This window comes from Lissotriton helveticus, chromosome 5_1, assembly GCF_964261635.1.
Source record: "Lissotriton helveticus chromosome 5_1, aLisHel1.1, whole genome shotgun sequence".
Lineage (NCBI taxonomy): Eukaryota > Metazoa > Chordata > Amphibia > Caudata > Salamandridae > Lissotriton > Lissotriton helveticus.
Window position 1 is genome coordinate 841,728,123 of NC_136065.1, and position 17,196 is coordinate 841,745,318.

The 17,196-nt window shown below is 42.1% G+C and overlaps 1 protein-coding gene across 2 annotated transcripts in view; it reads right to left on the reverse strand.

The window, feature by feature from the left end:
• Nucleotides 1-17,196, reverse strand: part of LOC144754950 (synaptotagmin-15-like) — a 724,047-nt gene that overhangs the window by 219,890 nt on the left and 486,961 nt on the right. For both annotated transcript variants that reach the window (XM_078643310.1, XM_078643309.1), the window contains exon 5: nucleotides 1,090-1,260. In XM_078643310.1, coding sequence (XP_078499436.1) covers nucleotides 1,090-1,260 — 171 coding nt within the window. The remainder of the gene's footprint in view (nucleotides 1-1,089; nucleotides 1,261-17,196) is intronic.

Below are 17,196 nucleotides of genomic sequence, written 5' to 3' on the forward strand. Positions count from 1 at the left end.
TCGGCACCTTACAGGTATAAATATTACTGGTATTGCCTTAAGCAAACACACGCGGTGGTGACGAGATCGGAGCAGCCAGACTTGCCGAAGCCCAGAGCAGAGCAGACCCCGCTGGCGCAGCCCCGCCTTCCTCCAGCTCCGGCGCTTTCGGGTAGCCCTCGCAGGCAGCCTGGAATATCGAGACCAGAGACGAGAGATACCATCCCTCATTCATCCTAGATTCCAGGTACAGAACTGAATAACCCCTCGCAGAGAATTCTTGAGTCAGTCACTTGGCAAAACAAACTTAACTTAAACTGCTACTTTCTATTCCCGCCCACGTATTAGGCTTAGGTCAGGTACACCGGGGTAGGCGTAGTTAGAAAACACCAGTTGAGTACGATTAGTCAAATGTATGTATGTATATATCTATTTTATCAATTTTAAACCACCTTATGGCTTAGAAACCATATAAATGTTTTTACAGTATTATTTTATACTTCTGCTTTTATTGTATGCACTTTACTTAACCATAAGTATTGCGATAATATCGATCCATTTCTCTTGTATGAGAAAAGAGACTGATCAATAAATACCATCTTTTATTGAACACGCCCGTCTCTTCCTTTTCTCTACAATCTGGTGAAACTAAGAATGCACGTACTGACTGAGTAAAATAAGTTGTCTTTTGTTTTCACACGACTCTAGAGATACACTCTTGATTAGGGGAGAGCAAAGTTGTCATGTTCTATGGTTGTCAGAAACTAAATCCCTTCTTGTCTATCCAGGGAGGTTCAACTCCTCCTTGCCTATTCGAGAAAGTTTCTAGTGAACTCTGAGCTAGCTGGCAAACCCAAAACTTTAAGTCTAATATCGACAATAGAAGACCTAGTTAACGTCTGGTCTAGGCCTATACTATTGAAGGTATTATTCCAATGTGCAGAGCCTATTGGGATAATAGGAACTACACTACAATTGCATTGCGATTCAGAAAAGATGGCAACCCTTTCAAGCCGCCTCCACTCTTAAATCACTATGAGTCACTGCGTTTCTATGTGCTCTACTCGCTATATCATTTTAGATGCGTCCTCTGATGGGCTGGCTTCTCACCTCAAGGTTTTCTGTTTCTAGGTCCCTCCAGAGCACCAGCCTGCTGTCTCCAATGAGAGTTTCGTTCTTCAGCGGGAATATGACATGTCCCAGTGGATGATGCTTCTTCATTTTGTCCACATGGAAGAATGAGAACTTTAGCGTTCGTTGATGTAGCGTTTTGCTAGAGACCTAGAGAAGAAAGAGCATGTATTTCCAATTATATCACCGTTTGTAGACATTAGGTGAATAATATGCAGTTATAATAAAACACTGACTGGAATTTTCATATATTCTTCACCCTAATAACAACTGACTCCAGACACTGCTGATGTCAGTCCAGTACCATTATCTGATTTATTAGAGCGAGCCTAAAATAACATATCAGGCTCACTCTGATGTCACAATATGACCCACAGTACTGCTTTTCGTATACATGATGGTCAGAGACGAGTTGTAGCTTCTGCTCTTTATTGCAGCTCCACAGCACCCAGACGGCGAACCAAAAAGCGTTGCAAAACCACCCAAACTGCCAATGATCATTTCTATACAGATTCCTTCATGGAACACTGTCTGTGGGCGCATGCTGGGAGGAGACAGCGGAAACATGACGGGGCACATGTGGGGAGGGAAAGGTAATGTCCTTAAACAATAATAAACACAAGGACAAACACACACTACAACACATCTTTTTCAACAAAACAAAAACAAAATGGAAGGGATAGAATGAAGCTGCTACAGCAGAGCACTTACAATGACTGCTTCATGTTATAATCATTTTGATGCAAAGGTTTTCTAATAACCCTTCCACTTTTGCTTACTCCATCATCCACTTAGATTTCCACATAATCCAACGTTAGGTCTCTGTAAGAACCACTTGATTCCAAAGCAGAATCAATTACAGCCTTAGACAACCGAACATCCTCCCAAATATCACCCAAAACTCACCTTCTTCATACACTGAATACTGGACATATATGTTCAGGTTCAACCATCTTCCAGTTTTGCAGGCTAACTGGGGTACAAACATACTTCTTGTACCAGGACATAGCTGGTAAGAGACACACAACCAACCAGTACAAGGACAATATACAACATAGACACAGTGAGAACAAAAAGGGACACACCATAGACAAGAAATATAAAATAAAGGCCATAAACAAACAACATAAAGGGGGCACAGACTACAACATTCTCCTCTTTTAATTTGCTGCCTTTTGGCTTGTGTTGCTGAATTTATTTGGGCCGTCAGAAGGAATACTGCATTGTTTTTTAACGAGTCTTCTCTGAGCATTGTAGGGTCAAAGCATATCACATATTATTCCTCCCTCAATTCATGCCTACCAACAAAAGAGAAATTTCATTGCTGTGCATCTTTTATCAGTGCACATTTGTGTAAATATGTTGTCAGCCAAACAATTGCCATTCCTGCCAATTGATTGATTGCTTATGACAGGCCGCAGCTTTCTTGGGGGCTGTAGTGGATGCTCCAGCATCTGTCTCTTAGTGATTGTTCATCCTGAATTGATCATGCACACATAGAGTGTTGATTATCCATACCTTGTGGGTGTCCAGGTGTTGTTGCAGTGAACATATAGGTATTATAAACACATATTAAGCTATAGATACGTTCACAGAAAAACGTAGGCAAGGTTAACTGTTCTTGTTGTGTAGTGCCTACTTCAGGGAATCTTAAAAGCATTGAACATTCCTCGGTTTAGATGGCTATGCAGTCCTTAAACTCATTCCCTCAACGCAAGAAATATCTTCAGAGTAAGACCTTGCTAAAGGTCGAGCCCAGCACCAATAACAAACCAACCTGCACTAGATTGCAGTAGTCATAACATAGGAGAACCATCCAGTATAAAAAAGTGAAATGCCTACATGAGGACGACAGTTATATGCACTGTTGTTAGTTGGTAGAGAACGTCCTCCCTTACCATTGGGCAGATGGGGGAATTAAAAACCCCCTGAAACTCTTGAGCATGGTAGGAGGGTGGAATATGTGTTACATTCTTCTTTCCTTATAAGTTTAGTCATTGAATGTTCAGGTTAGATATGGATGTATTTTATTCTCTCTGTTACCTGCCAACATATAATGTTATCTCTGAAGCTTCTACTTCTCAGCAGTTGGAGACAGGAGGCTGAACAAGATAGACACTCTGTTAGATCAGGAGTGCTGTATTTTCTTTGAGAATAAATCTTACTTCTAATTCTCACTGGACTCTGAATATTTCTTCCTTGGATGCAACATAAATTTGCCGACGAGGTGACTTATACAGCTCTTCAAAGAACCCACTAATTCTAAATGTTTTGAATTTTATTTATATCTAACATAAATTCTTCAGTGTCTTCTCTACACCTTATGATAGTATTATCATCTTAACCTTCCTGTTAGTTTTTCTGAACTTCAGGACGTCCAGAATCTTCACTTCACTAACTACTTGCTAAAACTGCTGTACTGCACTCTGGATCGTTTTACTTCAAAATTACTTCATTATTTCTACTATTTTGCTGAAGACAGGATTGTCCTTTCGAGCGATTTGATCTAGCTTAACAACTCTTGAAACGTTTTAACCTACTTTTGTTTATTTTCTATACAATACCGCTGAAAATTGGAATAACCTCTCGAGCGGCTATTTACTTTCAAATCGCCATTTTGAATTCTGTGCTTACTGCCTTACTGTCTCGTGAAGCCTTGCCATTCCACAACAACATCTCGACGAGGCTCCATTCTTGAGACATTCTACACCACGTTCAGAGACTTTATTATCTCCGTCCCTAATGACATTCTTCACCACGTTTAGAGACTCCATCATCTCCGTCTCTAACGTCATTACGTATATGCAGCTTCTGACGCATTTCTCCGCATCTTAACGTATTTCGTCAATTGACAAGGAGACGATAACTGAAGACGAAACTGAAGACAAAGCGGTTCTTCACTATTGCGCGGTGATGCACACACCATTTTTCACAGAGCTCATTTTCACTTTTGCGCAATGACGCGCACACCATTACTCTCTCAAAAGCGGATCTACACCATTGTGCTTCTTTCAGCACCTTGAAGCATTTAATATTATTCAAAGCGCGGTGAGGCGCACACCACTCCTTCTCATCATTTTCAGGTATTTCAGCGCGGTGACGTGCACACCCTTTTAACATCTTTGAGCATGGTGATGTGCACACCTATTCATTATTACTCATTGATAAATAACCTGACTTGATGTTTCTCCAGCAATGAAGTATATTTTATATCCATGTGTTATCATATTCATATTTTTAAACCTTTTTACAATATATCTTTATTTTACATTCTATCCTATTATATCATGTTATTTTCCAAACCCTTCTTACTCTAGTCCTTTTTCTTTTAAGTCTTTACAAGTGTTACACTATGGCTACTCAAACTGCTGTCCTTCCTTCTCCTTTTCTACCAGAACCTGGAACACCTAAAATTAAATGGACACAATGGTACAAATCTTTCAACAGCTATATAATAGCTATTGATGGTTTAGATTTTTCACTTGTGAGGAAAAATTCAATGTTCTACAATTCCTTAGGTAATGAAGGACAAGGGATCTTTGGCCATCAACCTCCTATTGTTCGTCCCCCATCTGATGGATGGAATGAATTCACTGAAGCTGTCTTAAGACTGGAAAAACACTTTAAAGATGAGCCAAGCATAATTGTTGAAAGGCACAAATTCGTATACGCGTAAATAACGTGAACAAGAAAGTATTGATACATTTTTTGCTGAACTAAGAGTTCTAGCTGCTTCATGTGAATTTGAAGGGCCCATTGACCAATACTTAAGAGATCAAATAGTAGTGAATTGCTATAATGATAAAGTGCATGAAAGAATATTGTGCTGCAGGAATTCCTCACTTATTGAAACATTAGAAATTGCCAGAGGTATTGAGAGATCTGTTTCCGCTTCAGGAGAATTGGGTAATTTGAAAAACACTTCCATTGAAGCTGTAAACAAGGTTACTCCTCAGATGCCAACACAATCTGCAATAGATCAATGTAAAAAACACCTAGTGGTAGACATGAGTGGAAAAAATCAGACAAATCTCATCAATGCTTCAGGTGTGGTTCTACATCTCATTTAGCGAATGCTCCTAATTGTCCTGCTATTAACAAAACATGTACTAACTGTAAGAAAACAGAACATCTTACCTCTGTTTGCAAATTTTAAGCTAAAGTGATGTTTATAGAACCTGTGGAATCTAATTTAGGAAATCCCTGCAGTACCACTGTTAACAATTTTTTTTTTGTCTGTAGACATGGTTGATTCGATAGATGTAGTTAATAAGGGCGATCCCATTTGTGACGCAAAAATTGGTGATATAAGTCCAAAAGTCACTGTAGATTCAAGGTCACCTGTTACCATTCTTTCAGACGAATTTTTCTTTAAAGAGTGGAAAGATACTACATTACTTCCTCCAGATATTCGTACAGTGGCCTTTGGAGGTCAAAAAATAGATATGATGGGTTATTTTACTGGTGATATCAACTTCAAGGAACGTGTTATTAATTCTAAAGTTTATGTAGCGAAAAAGGGATACAATATACTTGGTTGGAAAGACCAAGGTAAGTTTCGCATGATCTTAAGACCTTGCACAGATAACCCCATTTCTCTAGAAGATTTTTCCACTGTTGCTATAGTACAGTCTGAAAACTCTTCATTGGTGACCATTCATGACAAGCACAAGTCTGTTTTTCATGACAAACTTGGCTCAGTCAAAGGATTCCAACACAAAATCATATTGAAACCGTATGCTATTCCAGTCATCCACAAAGTTAGACATGTGCCATTAAGTATCAGAGACAAATTGAACATTCATCTTCAACAATTGTGTGCAGATGGTGTCATTGAACGAGTTGATTCTTCACTTTGGGTATCTACAATTGTCGTCGCACTTAAAAAACATTGTGACAAAATTAGGGTATGCATAGATTTTAGATCTTTGAATAAGAACATACAAATTGATTGTTTTCCACTGCCGCGCATACAAGATATGTTGGCACAATTGAAAGGGACAAACATGTTCTTTACTATACATTTAAAAGCGGCGTACCATCAAATTGAGCTTTATGAGGATTCAAAAGATTTGACCACCTTTAACATACCCTTTGGAGCATACAGATTTTTGAGGATGCCCTTCGGGTTAGCTTCAGCAGCTTCCGCCTTTCAAAAGCTCATGTTCCAACTTTTTGGTGATGTTAAAAATGTTTTGGCTTATCGAGATGACATCTTAATTTCCTCTAATTCAGTTGAAGAGCATTTAAGCATTTTAGATCAAGTTTTGGGCATTTTAAGCAAATTTGGCATGACAGTCAAAAAAGAAAAATTTTAATTCATGCTTGACAGTGTAGAATATTTAGGTCATGTAATTTCTGATTCTGGAATCAGTCCCAAACAAGATTTGTTAAAAGCCATTAAGGAGTGTGCTCAACCATCAGACAAAGACCAATTAAGATCGTTTTTAGGTTTGACCGAATGTTATTCTCGCTTCGTACAAAATTTTGCTTTAATCAGTGAACCTCTAAGGAATTTGACTAGAAGTAATGTTAAATTTATGTGGGGCAAAGAACAACAAGATTCTTTTGAACGCTTAAAGGAATTAATAATTCATGTTCCTGCGCTCAAACCTTTCAATGAAGATTTGATTTCTTTCATTACTGTAGATGCCAGCAATGTGGGCATAGGAGCTGTTCTCAGTCAAATGGTTGAGGGCTCTGAAAATATAGTTGCCTTTGCTTCCCGGAGGCTTTCTGCATCGGAGAAAAACTATAGCACCATTGAAAATGAGGCTTTAGCTCCTCGGAAAATTCGGACCCATATTTGATCATGGCGTATTCATGTATTTTTATGATGAACTGTTGTTACATTTTTTATAGATTGATTGGTATTGCATTGGAACATCTGTTTTAATTGGAAAATTATTTTTGTATACACCTGATATCTATTAAATATTTTTTTTTAAATAAAATAATTTTTTTTTTAAAAAGGAGGCTTTAGCCTGTGTTTGGGGTGCTAAACATTTTTGAACATATGTTTGGGGGAGAAAATTTGTCTTAGTTTCTGATCATAAGCTTTTGATTTTCATTTGGAATGATAAGGTTTTAAAAATGCCAGTCCCAGATTAGTTCGCCTATTTGCCAAGCTATATGATTTTAATTTTTTTATGAAACACATTTCTGGGGGTAAGAATTTTAAAGCAGATTTTCTTTCTCGATGCCCCATTAATGACAACAATGTTGTTACCCTTTTGGATGACGAAGAAATTGTCATTAATTTGATTGATGGGGATTCTTTCGAAATTGTTTCTGCCACTGCTCTGCCTGTGTCGGGGAGCCGACCCGCTTGCCAAGAGTTCCCTGAGGTGGATTTTCTACGGGCTCTCTCGCCGCATGGGACAGAGGTTCTGGGGCTCCAGGGACTACAACTTCCAGCAACCCTGAGCGGCGCACACCTCCTGCATCATCACAAAGCGCCCGGAGGCGCTTAAATCAGCCTCGCGTCTTCCACAGTGCAGGACGCGCGCGGGCGTGCCCGGGCACTACCCGGGCAAAGCCCGGGCCAAGGGCGGGCCCTTCCACACCCGTCGAAGGCCGAAAGAGGCTGGGTTGGGCCAACCCCCTTGTGTTTGCAGCAGGAGTCCCCCACCTCTGTTGGACTGGAGGATACTGGGAGGAAGCATCTTGGACTGGTCTGTAAACACTGCTCAGCTGTCCCGTATTTTAGTACCCAGAATCAGGTGGGCTGTTTTACGATTTTAGGCAATAGGACACTCATGGACCAAGGGACAGAGGCACACTTCAATGCCAGCAGTTTTTAGGGCGCCAACCTGTACTGTTTTTTCCCCTGATTCCATTTTTTATTTCTGTTGAGTGTAATACAAGCTCAAACACATTTTTGTTTCCTCTATACCTACCAGCATGAGTAAGCGTAAGGTGACAACTTCTGCGGTGGGGGGCGGGGTAAAGGGGACTTTATACGCCTTTCTCACAAGAGCAGAGTTGTTGCTAATTCACGAAATTCAGCTGACGGAGAAGCGACTCTCGCTAGACACAATTCTAGCCCATAAGCGATCATCTATGGAAACTATAGCCACGTGTAAATCTCCCAATGTGGGGAACCCCCAGGTCAACCGAATTTAACTCCCAGTAAAAGCACAAGCGCCCTAGTTCATGCCACCCCCCTGTCACAGTGGGTGGATATGCCAATACATCCCACTAATGTGTCTATTACTGACCTAAGTCAGTTACAGATCACTATAGAAGAGTCGGAGGGGCATTTGACCTAATCTCTTTGCCACCCGACGGGGCAGGGACAGGGGAAGGGAAGCTGGTCCCAGTCACAGACCGACCCGGCTTAGGAACTACGCCTAAGGCAGGCGTGGAGGTGATTACACAATCAAAGAAGGCCCTAAAATCTATGGGCTCCACACAGATGGCCTCGCCTTCAGCTGACTCCATGGTCTCGGGTACTAGAACTAGGGGAGTGGGGCAACACCCGGCGAGACCCAAACCAAAACAGAGAGGGGCAGCAATAACGAGTAGGGTTAAAGATGCAGGGGGGCATTCAACCTAATCTCTTGGCCACCCGACGGGGCAGGGACAGGGGAAGGGAAGCTGGTCCCAGTCATGGACCGACCAGGCTTAGGAACTACGCCTAAGGCAGGCGTGGAGATGATTACACAATCAAAGAAGGCCCTAAAATCTATGGGCTCCACACAGATGGCCTCGCCTTCAGCTGACTCCATGGTCTCGGGTACTAGAACTAGGGGAGTGGGGCAACACCCGGCGAGACCCAAACCAAAACAGAGAGGGGCAGCAATAACGAGTAGGGTTAAAGATGCAGGGGTGCCTACAGCCAATTTACAGTGTCAAAATTGTGGGAAGATGGAATTGAATCAGGGAGTAGAAAATGTACTGTGGTCAAAGTTGGAATCAATGTTAATTACCCACTTGGGGCCTGTGCATGAGAAAATGAAGGTGATTGAAGGGAAACTTTCCTTGCTACTCGTACAAGGCAGCAGTGTGTCCTCCACAACTACGGGGCTTGGGGCGGGGGCATTAGAGGTTGTACCACGCCCTAAGCAAGCTACGAGCAATGAGGGATCGGGGGGGACTCATGACTGTGGACAGCCTGAACGAGCAAATGAGGCCATAAACAAGGGGCCTATGGTGGGAAGCATTAATGGTAATGACTTAGGCCCAAATAGTGTTAGGCCAGCCTATAACCTCAACTCAAATACAGCCCCCAAGCACTTTGAGGTAAGAGTGGCCATAGACATTGAAATAGAGCCAATTTCAGCGGACCTTGTACAGAGCACTCAGGGTCTGCCAACTTTAGATCTGCCGCCAGCATCGTGTCCCTGTACAGTGGTCTTGACAGAGGTCTCGGCCTGCAGGGACGATAAAGAAGAAACCCAGAGAACCCTGATTAACACGACTGATCACTGGCTGGTCAAAAACACAGGCTTTAATATCCAACATCACAGGCACATTTTAATGGCAAGGAGGGTGTCCTGGATTGGAAACAGTGGGAAGAGTTTCCCAGGAGACTGCGTGATACTAAATTTAAGGTACCCAGAGTTAGTAAGAGACCTTCTCTCTAAACAACGCAGGGGCCCATACCACGGTGAGGGTGGGTCAAGTATCAGTATGCTCCCCCTGGGTTTTTTCAATAGGGACACAATGCGTGTGAAAAACTAAGGTGATTATAGGCGGAATATAGCCGGACCACATTGGGAGGGTTGGACAGTTCCGCTATCCAACTGGTACACACCTCTTCATAGTGTTTCAGCCCTAAATTAAATAGACTGACTGACATACGGGTTGTCAATCGAAAATCGTGTCACACGGAAAAGTCTGCCCCCTCTTGGAGCCTTAGGAGGGTCAGGCATAACAATCTTAAGCGATCCCATTCTTCCTGTGGGAGACGGGGAGCATAGTGGGACGGGCATAGTGGGAAATGCCAGTGAATCTGGTAAGCCCCCCAGAATGTACACATGTCCTAGGCCTGAAAATCCAGGCTGCCAAACATCCAGAGACATTAAAATAATCTCCTGGTATATAGCAGGATTGTCATGCAAAATTAAAAAACATAACTGGCTAGCTTATATAAAGAAATATCACATCATCTGCCTACAGGAAACATGGGAGTTAAATAGCAATGTCCCTGCCCTAGAAGGATATAAAATGTTTTTTGTACCTGCACGCAAGGCAGTCTCGGGGCGAGCAATAGGTGGTCTGACCACTTATGTGGATCTGAGACTACAAGGGAGATGGGTGGATTTGGGTTGGGATTCGGACAGTTTGTTGGAGATTAGGTATCGTAACAAGGGTATTAATCTAACTCTTGTCAACTTTTATAATGCCATTACCGTGGAACAGTCCTTATTAAGCTTGACTGAACTGAGAGTTCGGTTGGCAGGAATAGACGAGCAAGGGGTAATTAGTTCCCAGCTGGTATTAGCGGGTGACTTTAATTGCCACCCGTGCCCCTTCCTAAAAATTAGTGGGGGGAAATGGTCGTCTTGTCCAATGGTAGAGAGCTGGCATCTGGAACACTCAAGAGAAGGAAGGGTGCTGAGTAAGGTCCTGGGCACACATGCCCTTACACATACCATGGATCTGATCAGAGTGGGGAAGAATAGGCCGGTCAATCCAACCTTTAAAGGTAGGGGAAGGGACTCCATCATTGATTTTATTTTTGTCACCCACACGTTAAAGTGTTGGATAACAAGTTTTAATATAGAGGTCAGTATTTTTAGTGATCATAACCCTTTGGTTTTGTCCATTAGGGACCCAAACCCGATCGATCATTTTTGCCGAAGGGTGGTCGGAGGCTCAATTAAAGCTACCGATCAGGGTAGGAGACTAAGATGGATCAATATTGATGGCAAAGCATTTTATAGAACGTTATTGACACAGAGTGAACAGCAGGTTTGGAAGTGTCTAGATCTAGAAGTGGAGGGGATAGACCTGATCAAAGCATTTGAGGGTGTGGCCCAACAAATTGATGGCCTGCTTAGGAGCAGAAAGATAAACAAGGATCTGGACACCCCTAGGTGGTTTAATCATCAATGTTCTACCGCTCTGAGGGAACTGAAGTCAGCCCTAAAAATCGTACCCAAAAACAAGATGAAGGTGTCAAGCTGTAGGGCGCGGTACATAAAGACATTGAAATGCTGCAAGATCTCACTGCAGAATCAGGCCTGGGAGAACTTGAGAGAAGCGGCCAAGGTAAAGGACTCAACCTCTTTCTGGACAGTTATCAATGATCCCTGTTTCCAGGACTCAAATAAACTTCAGCTGGCATGTCACATTCTACCAGAAACCTGGCTTGAGCACTTCCAGGGCCTTTATAATTACAGTAGTACTGAGGATTTGACCCCAGCAGAAGTAGAAACTTTGAGCCCATCCCAGACAATTTTTTCTCTGGGAGAGATAAAGGCAGGCATTGAGGGGCTGACACGGAATAAGGCTCCGGGCCTAGACGGGATCCCCCAGATCTTCTTATGAGCCAGACAGAACTCTGGGCGCCCATACTAACCAGGGTAATAAATGCAGCATTGGAGACAAGGATGCCAGCGTCCTGGTCCACGGCCACAATAGTTCCGAAATTTAAAAAGGGTAATAGGAATAACCCACAATGTTATCGGCCCATCTCACTTATTGACGTGACAGCAAAAGTGTTAGGGAGGGCCATTCTTAATCGATTGGGCAGATGAACAAAATATCATTACTGATACCCAGTATGGGTTCAGGTATGGCCGCTCCACCTTCGACCAATGCCTCAATTTATATCTCCTGGTAGCCAAGTACACTGTGGCTAGTGAGGGGACAGTGTACCTGGCGTTCATGGACTTGATGGCAGCTTTTGACCGGGTAAATCGTAAGAAACTGTGGGAATTATTGGGGGCTCTGGGAGTTGATCCGGGACTGATAAACATCTTAAGAGCATTGCACCAGAACACTTCTGCCCAGGTCAGATATGATGATGAGGGAAGTACCACCGACCCCTTCCCATGTTCAAGGGGAGTGAGGCAGGGTTGTATTCTGGCACCCTTCCTATTCACCCTATATATAAATGGTTTAGCCCAGGCGCTTGGAGCCTTAGGGGTGGATTGTCCCCAGATAGGAAGGAGAGGGATTCCCGTGTTGCTTTACGCGGACGATGCAGTGCTTTTGGCACGCACCGCACGTGGACTCCAGTGCCTTTTAGACTGCTTTGTACGTTATATGGAAAGTTTAGAATTGTCACCCAATCTCGCCAAATCATATATTATGGAAATGAGAAAAACACGAACTAGGAAATCTAATTATACAATAAGCACTCATAGTTTGGAAAAAGTGCAGGCATTTTCTTATCTGGGTATCTTATTTGATAGCTGCCTCAGTTTTAAAGCCTTAACAGATGCGAAATGCAATACATTAATTAGCTCTGTAGGGGCAATTATGAATTTCGCAAAAAGGCTAGGCCGTTGGTCCCCGGAGCAAATATTGAAATTGTATAGCTCTGTATGCTGTGCCAAAGTTCTATATGGCAGCGAGGTTTGGGGCTTTATCGACCCACAAAAGCTTCAAACAGAAGAAAATAAATATTTGAGACGGGTATTGAAAGTTCCCCAGCTTACATCTTCCCATATTGTACATGAGGAATTGGGTCTCACCCACATTGGTGACAGGTTGCAACTCAAACCCCTCACATGCTGGATCAAAATATGGACAAACCCGCAAGCTTTGCTAAGCAGGCAGATATTAATGGACTGCATGGCCTGGGATCGGGGTTGGAATATTCCCTGGCTTAAATATGTTAGGGAAACACTGATGGGTTTGGGCTACGCTGAATATTTCCCCATCCCGTCAAAACTGTTACCCCGGGACAAGGGCCTCATTAAGACGGAATTTCTAAAGACTGTAGCAGCATTAAGGGAAGACAGGGAGCTGGCCAAACCATCGGTGAGAGCTCACCAGCTAGCCAAATCGTGTTTGGGCATTGAACCATACCTGTCCTATATTCACAACCCTCAGGACAGATTTCTCATGACCCGTTTTAGGTTAAATTTCCTCCACCACATTTTGGCAATTCCCGCAGGAAACACATCGCTAATAGAGATGAAGGGTCCATGCGGCTGCGACCAACGGTCTCCACAGGATACGCTTCACTTTGTTTTATTATGTTCCTTTTATGCTTATCCTAGGAACCTATTTTTAAAAAGCATTTTAAAGAACGCCAGGTTTAAACAGACAAAGGTAGCCCTACTGTTCCTGAAATTGTCTGCAGAGCCCCTAACACTCTTTTTGCACAGTAAATTTCTTAAGATTGGCCGTGAAACTCAAAACCACCAGAGGCGAGGGGGAAATGTTTTTGTCTTTTAATATCTGCTTATTAGGAGAAGGGAGGGCACTCCTTTAGGAACATGTGAATTATTCATCTGTGCTTTAACTTTTCATATTTTAAATGTAATTTGTCATTGAATGCCTCGCCGAATCACCTTAATTCAGGACACTCCAAGTTAGCCCTTGAGACGATTATTGTGGAGAACTAATTTCATTTCATGAATTGATTATACATAGATTTTTAGCCTGGTTTTAAAATGATTGTGATGTTTTTTAACACTGTACTTTTTATGGTATTGTTTTATGCCGAATAAAGTAATTTTGATGATTGATGGACTGACATTGACTAACGACACCATATCACATTCTGATTGGTTGCAAGCTTCTACTTCTGATAATTGTCAAGTCATTCTTAAAAAAATTATTTTTAAAGGTTGGCCTAGAGAAAACTAAATTGATACAGAGATTCTTCCATTTTCCAAAATAAGAGATGAGTTGAGTGTTGAAGGTGATCTTATCACGAGAGGTTCATTTCTTATTCCTCCACTCTCCATTAGGAATAAACGTATTTCTTTGGCTCATAAAGGTCAGGGTGGAATTACTAGCACCAAGAAAAACTGAGGTTATATTACTGGTGGCCTGGAATGGATATTCTGGTGGAAACATCTATAAGTAATTGTACTGAATGTGTTCATGAAGAAAAGTCCCTTCATACTACCAACACTCCTTTATGTCGGGTGGACTTGCCTCGTAGTCCCTGGGAGAAACTTGGCATTGATTTTATTGGTCCTTTTGGGGGACTCAAACAATGTTTCAGGTATATTTTAACTGTGGTTGACTATCATTCTAAGTGGGTCTCTTATGAATTTATGAAGGATCCCAACACGGAAAATGTTATTAGATTCCTCATACAACTCTTTAGTTTTGAGGGGATACCTTCCTTGTTGGTGTCTAATAATGGAGTTCGATTTGTGTCACATGATATGAGAAGTTATTTACAAAATTTTGGGATTAAACATCTTACAACTGCACTTTACAGTGCACAAGGAAATGGTTTAGTAGAGAGGGTTAACAGGATATGAAAGGAGTCAATACAACTAGCTTCTTCTTCTAGATTACATGTACAAGATGTAGTAGGAGACAGGATTTGGTCTTACAATAATACTCCACATTCGACCACATGTGTTACTCCGTTTGCCATGCTAAGGGGTAGATAGTCTTTCAATGAACTCTCTCCAAATTGGGCTATGTCAAACATTAATTCCAATGATAATGTTCCTTCTATAGATTTAGATTGATCTAATGTCAGACACTCTCAGATTAAATCTAAACTCAGGTATGATGAGAGTAAACATATTAAGGAAGAGATGTTTAATGTTGGTGATAAAGTCAGAGTCAGAAGACCATTCAAGGTAAAGGGTTCTAGATTTTACCCTGAAACTAAAATTGTTAAAGTGGGAAAACATGCTGTTATGGTCACAGCTGGAAAATTGTGGAGTAAAAGGAATATTGCTAAGATTAAACATGGAAATTTAAACGAGCATTGTCGGAAATCAAATTCTCATTTGCTTGATGGTTCATTTGACATAAATGTGAATTCTTCTTTTGAGCCTGTTTCAGAGGTAGTGAGCACGTCAAGTGATATAGTATCTCATAGAGAAATTTTGTGACGAACAAGTACAACATCAACATGTACATGATTTATCCTCTACATGTACAAGATTTATCCTCTTATCCTAATGTTTTAAAATCACAAGTGGGTGCAAGACTAAATTTTAGACCTAACTATCTTAAAGACTATATTACTTAACCTTATTTATTTTATTAACAATGTTTAGTACTTTTTGTCTTTCTCATTTTAGCTTTGTTTTCTTGTTTTATGTTATAGGAGAGAAGATGTGTTACATTCTTCTTTCCTTATAAGTTTAGTCATTGAATGTTCAGGTTAGATATGCATGCATTTTATTCACTCTCTTACCTGGCAACATAGAATGTTATCTCTGAAGCTTCTTCTTCTCAGCAGTTGGAGACAGGAGGCTGAACTAGATAGACACTCTGTTAGATCAGGAGCGCTGTATTTTCTTTGAGAATAAATCTTACTTCTAATTATCACTGGACTCTGAATATTTCTTCCTTGGATGCAACAATAAGTCATAGCAACAATGAAAAAATGGCATTGAAATATCAATGATGGTCTCCTTTGGATTATTGAGGCTTGCCATTACCTGCAAACTTAGAAGTAAATATATTCTAGGCTGTGCTTGTCACCGTAAAAAAAAAAAAGCCCAAAAAGATGTTCCTTTTCTATTCTCAATTGATGTATTAAAAGACTGGGGAAGGTTAACAAATTTAAACACTAATAAGAGGGTTGACCTACAGCACTCTTGCAATTGTAGTGCACTGTCAGGAATCAGGCCACGTGCTCTGTGATGTGGAACATAATTTAGTTCCTCAGTGCATGTCTGGTATAAGGAGTATTTCTTTTTGTTGAGACTCCCTTACTTGTACTCCTGGAGACTAGAAGAGGCATTTGTACATGTTCCCTGTGAGAAGTTGGCCTGATATATGATGCTCACTAGTTCTAGTGATCACCTTGTATCATGCCAAGCAACCCTTATGGTGCAGGTTGTAAAGTCAACCTTATAGACAAGCTATCCTAGGGGTAGCATGGACTAAGCAGTCTTAGGCTAAACTCTGTAAAGGCATGTGAAGCAAGCTGTTTTACCATACACAATCCCTTGAATACCAAATGAAAGGACACCACACAGATATATATTGAAAATATATATAGATTTATTACTACAAATATCCCTGATACTCTTTATGAGCACAGAAGCAAATGCGTTAAAACAAAACACAGTTTAAATACATAAAAGTTGCACAATATGGATGAGCCCTAGGGGCCACCTAAACCATATACTAAAATAGTGGTATAAGAACCACTATGGGGAAAGTGAAGAGGCCTAGGGCCTGGGGAATCGCTGGAGCTGTTCGGGACTAGCAGTGAAGAAGTCGGGAAAGGCCCGCGGGACTCGGGAGCAGTGCGGAAAGTGCACGCTTTACCAATGCAATGTCAATGGTGCGTAAAAAGTACAAAGTTAGTTATAAAGGAACCTTCCGAGTGACCTAGAAAGCTGAAACTTGAGACACAGACACTAGAGGTGTGTACCAGTGTGGGAACACCGGCGGAGCTGAGTTACCTCACCCACAGGAAGCGGGTGCATAGGGTCGAAGTAGTGTCGGGTTTCGTCACGCAGGTCGATGGTGCTTGGAGCTGAAGATGCTGCAGGCGGCTCGATGTGAAGAGTTCCGGTGGATCCAAGGGTGGATCTGAAGAGGTGAAGACCTGAAAGCAGAGGGGACAATGTTCAAAGTCACTAGCCAGTGACTACCGTGGAACCAGAGTGGAACCAGGCGATGTCGGGTGCAAACAGGCGTCGAGGTGTAGCTTCTCTCTGCAGCCACGTGGACACGAGGGGTCGAAGACGTCCAGGAGTCAGTCACGAGCTGTCCCACGCAGGCTTCTCGCTGTTGGCGGTGTCGGCGACTTGATAGAAGCAAACAGGCCTTGGCTAATGCAAGCCACGCAGGAATCAAGAAAGGCTTGTCACTCGGACCAGCAAGGTTAGAGCGGGTGCTCCTTTTCACAGGAGCAAGGGCAAGTCTGGAACAACCAGACCTGCAGTGAAAGTTGTAGGTTTCGTTGCCAAGATGGCCGCTAGCCACGTGGCAAGTGGCCGGGATGGCGCGTCAAGTGGCACGGTGCAA